The 12471-nt window shown below is 32.4% G+C and overlaps 1 protein-coding gene across 1 annotated transcript in view; it reads right to left on the reverse strand.

The window, feature by feature from the left end:
• Nucleotides 1-12471, reverse strand: part of LOC148869124 (TOM1-like protein 9) — a 42706-nt gene that overhangs the window by 29437 nt on the left and 798 nt on the right. Inside the window, exons 2-3 of the mRNA XM_088967236.1 lie at nucleotides 7634-7712; nucleotides 6751-6864 (exon numbers count right to left, since the gene is read on the reverse strand). Coding sequence (XP_088823362.1) covers nucleotides 6751-6864; nucleotides 7634-7712 — 193 coding nt within the window. The remainder of the gene's footprint in view (nucleotides 1-6750; nucleotides 6865-7633; nucleotides 7713-12471) is intronic.

Below are 12471 nucleotides of genomic sequence, written 5' to 3' on the forward strand. Positions count from 1 at the left end.
AAAAGACCGAAAAAAAAAAGGAATGGAAAGGAAAGGAAAAGAAAGGGAAGGGAAGGGAAGTGAAAGAAAAAGAAAGAGAAGAAAAAAAAAAAAAAGAGAAAAGGAAAGGGAAGAAAAGATAAGGAGAAAGAAAGTGGTTTGCCCCTTGCCCATTGCCCCCTTTGAACTAATGTTATGCATCTTTATTCTTCTTAATATAAAATATTTTTATTAAAAATAAAGAAAAAATGAGATCCCCCCTTCCTCTTCATCCTCCTCCTAACCCCCCTGCTCTTAAGGAGGCTTACGCCTCCTTGTGTTCGGGAGGCTTACGCCTCTTGCGTTCTGAACTCTAGGTAGTGGAACGCCCCACGTCATGCCTCCGCGTTTTAAAACATTGATATATATATCTATATATATTAAAATTGGTCCTGCCATGTCAGCATAGTTCTTGCAGGAAACCCCCATTCTATTTTTCTATTTTTTTATTTTTCTTATTTTTTTAATTCCACATAATTACCCATTAAACCAATAAGGAAATCACATATGCTTAACTATTTCTAACAACCATAAAGAAAGAGGGATTTGCTTTTCTAATGTTTAGCCAAGTGGAACCACTTTCCCCCACTTCCTCCTAAATTGTCTCTAATTCCTATTTATCTCCTAAATTATCTCTAATTCCTATTTATCTCCTAATAATAGTACAATTATAACTTTATGGATTATTAAATTCAATAAATAATTAATATTTTAAGAATTTAAATAACAATATTATTTCAATAACTAAATAATATTGTAAATAACTAATCTCACTTATGTCAATTAATAATTATAGAAAATAACTATCAATAAAATTATATTTATTATTAATAATTTTACAATAATGGTATATATTCTTTATATATTTATATATATTATAATTAATATTTATTTTATTTTCAGTAATTATTTATTGTTTTTTATAAATATGCTTTCAATAATTATTTATAAATTTATTTTTATATTTTTAACTGTAACTAAATAATTATTTTTCAACTGTATTTAACAGTAATTACATTTTTTTCAATAAATACAGTAATTTAATAATTACAACATTATTAAAAGTTTAGTATTTTAATAATTACAATATTTACTGAAAAGCAATATTAATAAATATTTTATAAATAATGTATTTATTAATTAACGGTAATATAATTAAATGTAATTATTTTTAAAATGTAACTCACAGTAATTACATTTAACAGTAATTAATAAATACATTATTTTTTTAAATAATATATTTTTAATTAACAGTAATTAATAGTAATTAACACTAATTATTTTTAATTATATTAAAAATAGCATAAAATTACATTTAACATTAATTAACAGTAATTATAAGTTAAGCTATAAATAGCATAAAATTATAAGCTATAAATGATTTTTAAACTGTAATTAACAGTAATTATAAGTTAAGCTACAAATAGCATAAAATTACATTTAATTACCAGAAAATTTCATTTAATTACATTTAACATTAATTAACACTAATTATTAATTAAAAGTAATATAATTCACAGTATTTATTTTTAAGCTGTAAGTAAATTATTTTTAAATTGTAATTACCAGAAAACTACATTTATTTAGTTTTAGCCAAGAAATTACCAATATATTTCTGAAAATAGGATAGCTTCCAAAAATGGATGTATTTTAAATAAACACAGTAATATAATAATTACAGTATTTATTGAAAAACAGTATTATTAATTAATAGTATTTTTCATAATTACAGTATTGTTAATAATTAACAGTATTCTCAATAAATACAGTATTGTTAATTAAAAATATTTATAAAAAATAGTATTAATTAACAGTAATTATTTTTAAAATGTAACTAAATAATTATTTTTCAACTATATTTAGTGGGCAATATATTTTTTAAATAATTACAGTATTATTAATAATTTGATATTTTAATAATTACAGTATTTACTGGAATGAGAAATTAAATGTAATTTAGTGATATAATTTAGCATAAGTAACCAAAAAATAATAAAAATATCTATCAATTATACAAATATTATTAATATTTCAAAATATTGAAACTGTAATTAAATGTAATTTTATGCTATTATGCTACAAATAATGTAAAATACATTAGTGATGTCTATTATGTTATAAATAGCATAAAATTGCAAGCTATAAATGATTTTTAAACTGTAATTAACAGTGGTTATAAGTTAAGCTATAAATATCATAAAATTACATTTAACATTAATTAACAGTAATATAATTCACAGTATTTATTTTTAAGTTTAACTAAATTATTTTTAAACTATAATTACCAAAAAATTACATTTAATTAGTTTTAGCCAAGAAATTACCAATATATTTCTGAAAATATAATAATTTCCAGAAATTAATGTAGTTTAAATAAATACAGTAATTTCATAATTACAGTATTTATTGAAAAACAATGTTATTAATTAATAGTATTTTTCATAATTACAGTATTTTTAACAATTAACTGTATTATTTATTTAACATTATTAATTACAGCATTTATTTATTAACATTTTGGGTTTAAAATGCTTGGTTTATTTATTTGAAAATGGTGTAGATTATTTTTGTTTTTGTTGTTGCCATCTATTTGAAAATGTTTGCTTTATTTATGTGATTGATGTGTTTTCAATTTTTTGTTGCAATTTTTTATCCATAAAAACAAAATAATAATAATAATAAATAATAATTAACGGTATTATAATAATACAATATTTCATTTAATTAATAACTGTTAATTAATGTAAAATGTAATTTAATTACTGTTAATTAATGTTAAATTACTGTAAACTAAATACAGTATTTCATTTAATTAATAAATACAGTATTAATTAATATAGTATATATTTAATTAATTGCAGTATTTTTGTATTTAGTTAATTACAGTATAATTTTAATTACAGTATAATATTAATATGTGATTGTAATAGAGTATTACAAAAATACAGTATTAATTAATTAACATTATTAATTACAGTGTTTAATTAGAAGAATTTATAATTGCATTACTTTTCATAATTTTTAATATTTTTGTTAATTACAGTATTTAATTAGAAGCATTTATAAATGCATTATTTCACCTTTATTACCAAATCCCATGCATCGCATGGGTCCCCGCTAGTTGCCTTAGAAAATCCAAAACATTTTTGGAGGCTTCCCAACTGTATCCAACCATATGCAGAAAGTGATTCCATATTTTCCTCATCTCAGAACAATGAATAAGGAGGTGCTCAATAGATTTACCATCACTGAATTTATTCTGTCACAACTACCTCTGTTCTTTCTCTGGATTATGTCACAACTCACAAGTGTTTATTCTCCCAAGGCAAGCCTCCCACACAAAGAAGGAAACTCTCAAAGGAGCAAGGGTGCTCCAAATCTTCTTACAGGAAAACAAGATATTTTGTTCACCTGAAATGAGAACCTCGAAGAAAGTCCTGGTTGAGAACTTTCCAGCTGGATGAAGGGTCCAAATGCGATTGTCTAAGAAAGAGGGGGAGAAGTAAGCCTCCTGATGGAGGGAGTGGAAAAGATTTGTAACTTCAGCCATCTCCACATCCCTTAGGGGTCGTCAGAGGCAAAGGTTCCAACTTCCAACTAATCTCAGAGGAAGAAGAACAAAGGCAAGAGGCAATGATAGCTCCCTTAGTTTGGGAAGTCTAAACAAGCAGGGATAAGATTCATCAAAGGTTTGATTCCCCCACCATAAATCAATCCAAAACTTAATTTTGTTTCCACCCCCCACCCGATATCTAGTAAAAGTAATAAATTTAGAGTAGCAAGAGGAAATACCTTTCCAGGGGTTTGTTGCATTCTCCCGGATCAAGTGAACTTTACTATCCCAACCATTGGCATTTAACCTATATTTGCTTCTAATGACAGCTGTCCGAAGTGTGTTTGTCTCAAGAGGGAACCACCACAACCATTTGCCAAGAAGAGCTAGGTTTCTTTCCTTAATATGCCCAAGATCCAACCCACCTTCCTCCTTTGGTTTACAAACCTGCTCCCAGCTTACACGATGACACCAATCTCGTTATAGCTTCTCAATCTGACATTTTCCTTCAAAGGGATAAGAAACGCTGAAAGGTAGTAAATAGGAAGGTTAACTATAGATGCCTTAATTAGGACAAGTCTCCCCCTTTCGAGAGAGAGTTTTTCTTCCAAGTAACTAGTCTTTTTTCGCATTTCTCAATCACTGGATCCTACAAATGATTGTTCCTTAGATTCCCTCCTAGAGGCATCCCCAAATATCTTATAGGATAATTCTCCACTTTACACCCCAAGATTTCCTGTGAAAGCTATTTAGCTGGTCTCTATCAGCAATGCTTATTTCCACCAAGCTGCTTTTGGAGAAGTTAACATGGAGCCCAAACACGAGCTCAAAGCACTGAAACACCCTCTTCTCAATCACTGGATCCTAGAAATGATTGTTCCTCAGATTCCCTCCTAGAGGCATCCCCAAATATCTTATAGGAAAATTATCCACTTTACGCCCCAAGATTTCCTGAAAGCTATTTAGCTGATCTCTATCAGCAATGTTTATTTCCACCAAGCTGCTTTTGGAGAAGTTAACATGGAGCCCAAACACCACATCAAAGCACTGGAACACCCTCTTCAGATGAGCAAGATTCTCTAAATCAGCTTCCAGAAAAAAATTATATCATAAGCAAATTGTATATGTGAGATTTGTGTTGCTTTCTCTTCCTACTTCAAACCCTCTTATCAAGTTCAAGGTCATTGCCTTCTCGAGAAAATGACTAAGGATATCCGCCACCAAGGTAAAGAGAAAAGGGGATAGAGGAAAACCCTGTCTTAAACCTCAGTTAGCTCTCAAGTAACCTTTGCATTCTCTATTTATCAACACCAAAAACCAAGCCATGCTTATACACCCTTTTCGAGGTCTAACAATCCCAACCGACTTGTCAATCTTGTCCTTGGAATTCAGCTAAAACTTTTTTTCCTGATAAATAACAAAATTTTATTAATGAAAGAACAAGCTGCCCCAAAACAGTAGCAGACTAATAGTTGTAAAGCCCTCTTGACCAGCAGCTAAAAGTTTTGCTTTACCTGTTTTCTTATCCTGTTGGGCCTGAATATGCCACCAGAATGTTTTTATCAGTGATAATAAAAATTCTATTAATTGCAAATAAATTAATTTATATAGCAGTGTCAAGACGGTCAGCCTCAACTAACCATCCTTTTGGTATTCTGTATCAAGTACAATACCCCCCCCCTGTTATACAATTCCCCAATATATTATATTCTTTGTCACCCCCTACGCCACCAGAATATCACCTTCATAATTTCTGATAGCACCCACCTATTCCTGACTGTCCAAAGATTTCCCATGCTTTTTCCATCAAAATTCAGCTTTAACAAACTACGCAGTGAAGGTGACCAATCTGGTGTGATTTTATCCCCTTTCTAGTAGACATTGATGTTACTATGAACCAATCTCTAAAGATGTCATCCATGGAGAAAATTGCAAACTCCGTCCTGGTATTCACCTAATAATGATTCTGACTTTTGTCAACTCTATTATGTCCTCCACTGGTTAAGTCAATCTTCGTAGAGTCAATTGGTTCCTAAAGGAATTCCCCCGAGCTTTGGCCATCCCACAAGGCACCCTAAAAACTGAGAAAAATGTAAACTAGAAAGTTAGAGAAAGTTTATTTGATGAGGGAAGGAAGTGTAGTTTCTTTCCAAATTGATTTGATGAGGTTAAACTTTGTCTTTTAGTACTCTATCTTTCAATGTCATTATGTATGAACCAAATACCAAAAAAAAAAATGCTCTCCATCTATTCCCCCCCCCCCCCCCCCTGGCCCTCAATGCTTTCACTAACTAAACGGCTTCCTAAAATAATTAGAACTTATTCAGTTACTCTATACTTTGAATGTAATATATGGGAACTGTTCTAGGTGACACAAATAGAGTGATATCTCATCATCATCATCTAAGCCTTGTCCAAAATATATGGAATTGGCTACATGAAACCTCTTCCACCATTCCATTTTGTTCAATGCTATATGCATTACTACCTTACCCATATGGCCTTTTTTGTTTGTCCCTAGCTCTTCTAGCCTCTTCAACTTGTAGTAGATCACTTCCTACTAGTGCCATAGACGGTCTTATTTGAAAGTGACAATACCATCTTACTCTACTTCATTTTATCACCTATTGGAGCTACTCCTAGGTTCCTTCAAATAAGTTCATTTATGATTCTATCCTTTGTAATTTTCCCACTCATCCATCTTAACATTTGTATTTTACAATGTTCATTTTTAGATACGTCATTTCTTGAATGCCCAACAATTGCTCCATACAACATTGCTGGCCTTATAATTTTCCCTTTAGCCTAACTGATATTGTCCTATCACTAGGACTCCAGATACACCATTTCATTCCGTCCATCCTGTTCTAATTCTATGGATGACATCCTCCTCAAGGTAACAATAAAGGTTATATTGAGATATCTTGGTCTCTGCTCTTATGTGTGCCCTGATTTCCTTACCTACTATTTTTTAAATTTATATTGCAAATGTGCTATCTTAGTCCTACTTATTTTAAAACCTCTTCTTCCTAAGACATTCATCCATAAATCTAATTCTGCATTTGATCCTTCTCTAGTTTCATCGATTAATATTATGTCATTAGCAAACAATAACAATATCTAGTCTAGTAAAAAAATGAAAAGAAAAACTCTTTTGAGCAGCAAATCTCAAAGCTTACCAACAACTCATGGTATGCAGCAAAATATTGTGGATATCTTGCTCTTGGTCCCCCAAAAGCTTCTTGCCAAGTGTCTATTAGAGTCAGTATCTTCTCCTTGACATGAAAATCAGGCTGAAAGCAGCAAGTAGAAAAAATTATATGAGTCTTCATGGAAAATAAGACAACAGGACATCATCAAGAATGTGCTTAAAATGATTGTTGAAATATATCTTGTTTTTCAGTATCTAGTAGTGTTTGAGTGTGAACAGGAGTCTAGTTTTTATGTGTTTATAAGGAGGTTTGGGTACTGATTTATTTTATTTCCTTCCATGTTTTAGTGGAGGTTATAAGGTTATCTGAATCTTTTCGTGCTGTACTCAACCAGGGGTATATTGGTCTTTTCATTTATGGTTATGATATAATATAAATAGTAGGAAGCAGTATGCTCCACCCTTTTCTTCTCTCCAAAACCTGTTTCTCTTCTTTCTTTTTTGTTCCACACTTCAACTTCTATCCTCCTCCTTCCCTTTTTCTAATTTAATAATTTTATACTCTACATTCACAAGAAGGATAGGAGAAACAAGGTCTGGATCTTGTTAGGTGTTCTTGTTGAAACTCATGCAGTCTTAGGATCAGCAAACTGCATGGAGTTGTGAAAAAGCTAAGAAATAGTGGTATATTACCTGGTTTTAGATGGCTTTTGGAGAGCTAACTAAAAGTTAATTACTGCTGAAGAACAAGAAGGTCATTGAAGTTTTTCCCAAAAATCAAGAAAAATTTGTCAGTATTCTTGGGCTGTTTCTACAGTGGCACTCAGGTATTTCCGGAATATTTAATCAATTCTAGAGTGGACAATTTATTTTCTGCAGTTTTTGTTACTGGTAGTTTCTATGTTGCTTACTGTTAGTGCAAGAAGTTGGACCTTTGGATTCTTACTTCCCAGACGCTTTTTAATGCCTTTAACAACATCCCTTACTTGCCTAGGGAGCCAAAACAAAATATGATATTATCAATTTTGGGAAACAGAGAAAATTTAAACATCTATCATGAGAAAAAAGGATTCAGTTGTAGTGGAACAACACAAGATAATTACCAGAACTTAAGATTTTTTTTTTTTTTGATAAATAGCAGAATATAAGATTATTGGCATGTTATCACTATATTTTTTTTTATAATTGAATAAATTTTATTACATACTAAAGATAAGAAGTACAAGCATCCCAAGGAGAGGCACGAGATGCGACCTCTCCAGAATGAGTTCATTTCTGAACCTGTCTTTTCTAGTTTTGAATGAGTTCATTTCTAAACCTGTCTTTTCTAGTTTTTCCACTCATCCATCTCAATGTTCACATTTCTGCACCAATGCAAGCTTGTCTTATACTTCTGGTCTCAAGCCTAGATAAAGGTAGAAGGTTGCTTTAGGCAGTGTCTTCAACCTGTCGTTTTGGTCGGTTGAATTGTTCGAACCATTACCCGGCCATGATTCCGGTTTCGGTTCTCCCAAAATCCTGGTATTTAGTCAAAACCATTGACCTGGTCAAAAACCATCCGACCCAATCACCAGGTCACGGGTTGCACACTCAAATGTATGTGCAAACTTCTAGAGGCCATAACTTTGCACCCGAATGTTCGATTGGGGAGAATTTTTTTATTTTGGGTAACATTTTGAGATCTATGCGTTGCAAGGAGTAAAAAGTGCATTGCCCTGCTATTTCCCCAAAAAAAATCCCTTTTTTGGCCTCAAATCACAAATTTTAACAGTTTTTTACAAATAAAAATTAAAAATTGAACTAAAAATATAAATTAAACATAAAATATTATTTATACACATTTATTACATCTGACAAATAATTAATTTTTTATTCATAAAATACATGTTTATACATATATACATATGTGTGTGTACACATATGTTCATTGTCATTGTCTGACCCATTCAACCCAAACGGTCAAATTGGTGACCTGCGACCCAGAGGCAAAAACAATTCATCCTCTGGTCAGTTTTTAAAACATCGGTATTAGGTTGGCAGCCAACATTGAAACTTTTGCCAAACTCTTATGAACATGGCCTCAGTTAGGGATTATGAAAATAAAATTTTCTATAGAACTGCTAACGTTAAATTTGGCAGCACAATTCAACTAAATTGAACTCAACAAATACTTGTCCCAATTATATGTAGTTGACTACATGAATCCTCCTTGCCATTCAATTCCACACCCATTGTTAAATTATGGACCTTCAAATCTTTTTTTTATAAATAACTGTAAATTTCATTAAATTAGAAACATGAAGAGAACATTACAAAGTTGGAAAGAATACCCAACTACCCTTAAATCTTACAAATTCAGACCAATTACAACTTATCCTAAAACAATTGCTCCCCGTAAACCCCTTGCTTTGCCAAAGAATCTGCCATCCCATTTGTCATCCTTCTAGTCCATCTGAATGTAGCCCCCACCTCTTGGCTAAACATTCAATTTCTCATAGAGAATGCTTGTTAATCCATGCACCTAGGTTTCTATAACTGGTCCAAGAAATAATTAGTTTTGAATGAGTCTGAATCGGTTTGGGACTAGGTGGAATCGGTTCTGAACCGATAATAATCGAGACACTATATCAGGACCCGAAACCAACCCGTCGGTTCCATTTCTTGGGACTAGAACCAACCCAATTGGTTCGGATCTGCCGGGTCAAACCCAGCCCATTGGCAGCCCTACCAAATGCATAGCTGCAATGGCTTTTGGGACTGGTTGTTGGGACCTTGTGTTGTGACTAGACCCGAACTCATTTTGAATCCTCTTCCACCATTGCCTGCTAAAACCCCAAGTTGCTTTGATATCCTTAGTCTTTGTAGCAATGCTAATAATTCATCCTTCAAAGAAATTCCAACACCAATTGGACCTGAGAACAATGCCACAACCTTGCCCTCTGTATCCGAAGCACACCACCAATTCCTACCGGACTTGGATTACCCCAAACCATCTCAGTCCACTTTCCTTCATCTTATCTCCAACTAGGGTTGTAAACAGATCAGTTTCAGATTGGATTCAGCAAAATCTGAATTCGATACAGTTATTGAAAACCACATCCAAATTTGATCCAAAATCTGATCGGATTTGAAGACCTCGATTCGAATTTGAATCCTAACGGGCTCAAATTGGATTTGGATTTAACCTGACTTCGCTTTAATTTTAAAATAAATAAATAAAACTTAAAAAAATTATTACTTTTCAACTTTTATATATAATAAATTAATGTAATTATGTAAATATACATACTGAGTTTATTATATATATTCATATAAAATATAATATATAAAACATATTTTTTATAATTTTAAATATAATTATATAAAATTTATACATTAAAATCAATAAACATTATAATGTAATTGGATTCATATTTTAATCGAATCAAATAGAGTCAAATATGAATCCAATCCAATTATTAATTGGATGCAGATTGGAAAATCTGAATTCGATCCGATTACATAAACGCATCATCCGAGTCTGAGATGATCGGACTGGTTGTCGGATTGGGCCGCGGATTTTCGGGTATCATTGGCAATTTCCAGCTATGTTGTGCCTACTCTTAGATTCCTAAAAACATGTCCACTTCTGATGTTATCTTTTCTATTTTTCCTACTCATTCATCTCAACATTTTCATCTTTGCTACGCTCATTTGTTTGGATGTATTGTTTCTTGAGCATCCAACACTTTTCTCCATACATCATTATTGGCCTTATGGCCATTTGTTTTTTTATATTGATGAATAGCATTTAACTTTTGTTAGCTATGTGTAAATAATGAAACATATGGTATTGTCCTTCATAAAATTTTCCTCTTGGCCTAAATGATATTCTCCTATTACATAGAACTCTAGATGTGCCTTTCCATTTTTCCCATCCACTTTAAATCTATGGGCAACATCCTCCTCAATCTCTCTCTCATTATGAATTATCAAACCATGGCAACATAAGACTTATGTCATGGTAGTGTGTTGATTTATACTGCATTTCCCTAGTTTTATGCTCATGTACAAAGTCTTTTTTTTTAACTCTAGACAAACTTAGAGGTGGAAGCAAGGATGAAGGTGGGATTGGATCTAGACAAATTTCCCTCTTCATTTTCTCTCTCAAGACATAAAGATGAGCCAGTTTCTACCTTTCTCGTTCCCTCTAGCTCAAGAACTGCGTTTGACTGGGACTTGGGTCTTAGAAGGGGTGTAAGGGATTTGGAATTAAATGATGTTTTGGATTTGATTCTTGCCCTCGATGGGGTTTTTTTGGACCCTTCCAACTCTGATAGCCGGATTTGGAACGTTTCCTCCTCTGGTGTTTTTTTCTTGTGCTTCCTTCTTCAAGGCCTTGATTCAACTTGTTGATAGTTTGGGCTCTCCTTTTCCTATTAAGGAGGTTTGGTGCAATCCCATCCCTCAAGAATTGGAGGCTTCTGTTGGGAGATCTTTCTGGAAAGAATAAATACTTGTGATCTCCTTAAAAGGAAAAGACATAATTGGTACTTATCCCCTCATTAGCGTGTTATTTGTAAGGCTAATGGAGAAACTTGATTTCACTTGTTAATCTCCATACCAATTGCTATTTTATTTGGGAATGGTTTTTCTTGTTGTTTGTACATTCTAGGAAAGATAGCAAACCATCTTAAATATCTTTGAAGATCCCCTTTGAAATAAACTGGATTTCAATTCACTATTGTTCATGAAAAATCTATGTACTTCAAGAGATGGGATAATCTTAATTTTTCTGTTACATTTTAATTATTTATGTATCTAGGCCATGGATTCCAGGAATGGACATGTCTAAAACCTGGAAACACCTGAATACTTGGCATATGGGCTTGGCATTGAGGCAAGACTACTGATGGAGGGGAAAAACTGAAAACTGAAACTGCAGGACCATGTCTGGAGGGAATAAACATTGCCCTGTAATGTGATGAGTTCAGTGTTCAGAAGGAGCCATTGCTTGGTGTGTAAAATCTCAGACTGACAAGCATGAGAAAGTGTGTCCAAATCTGAGAGTGACCACTTTGTGCAAAAGGTGTTTAAGGTTAGGTCCATATCCACTCCTCCCCTCTCAAAACCCCAGATGGCTAGGACTGGCATCTTTTATCACCGATAGCTAGGACCAACATTGGGTAATGGCCCTTATCAAAAACTTATAATAAACATAGGCAGTAGTAAATAGAAAAGAAAAAAGAACAACTCTGGTCTCTTCCACACTAAAGAAATGGATGAAAAAGAAAAAGGACATGGGTAAAATCAATGAAGATCTAAGACAATTAACTTGACTAGTTGTCTCAGGCAACATTTGAGTGCTCCCCAATTATTAGAATGCAGACGATCAGATAGTGAGATAAGCTGACAAGTTATAAGGCTTCAAATTTAATTGTAATAGTCATGGAGAAGAATAAAAAGAAAAAAGAAAAGCAAACGCTTAAGAACAAGCCCCAGATTACAGCCCTTTTTTAATCATATCAAATTCAAATTGTATCTAGAAGAATTATCTGACTAAATGCAAAGTCCAGCAAAGTTATAGTAGCCAAGCTCTGGAATTCTACTCTGTTAAAAGATAGCTGATTCCATTTTCGATTTCTCCCCTTTCTAGATCTTTTTCTTTTATTGACAATGAATTAAACTAACTTTAGCAGGTCCAAAACATAAAATTCGGTGACTAAAAGAAAATATCAAGGGTCAAGCCCAAGTTCAGAATATCTACTCA

The sequence above is a fragment of the Nelumbo lutea genome, chromosome 2, assembly GCF_056320005.1.
Source record: "Nelumbo lutea isolate HS-2025 chromosome 2, American lotus-T2T, whole genome shotgun sequence".
NCBI classification, from domain to species: Eukaryota; Viridiplantae; Streptophyta; class Magnoliopsida; order Proteales; family Nelumbonaceae; genus Nelumbo; species Nelumbo lutea.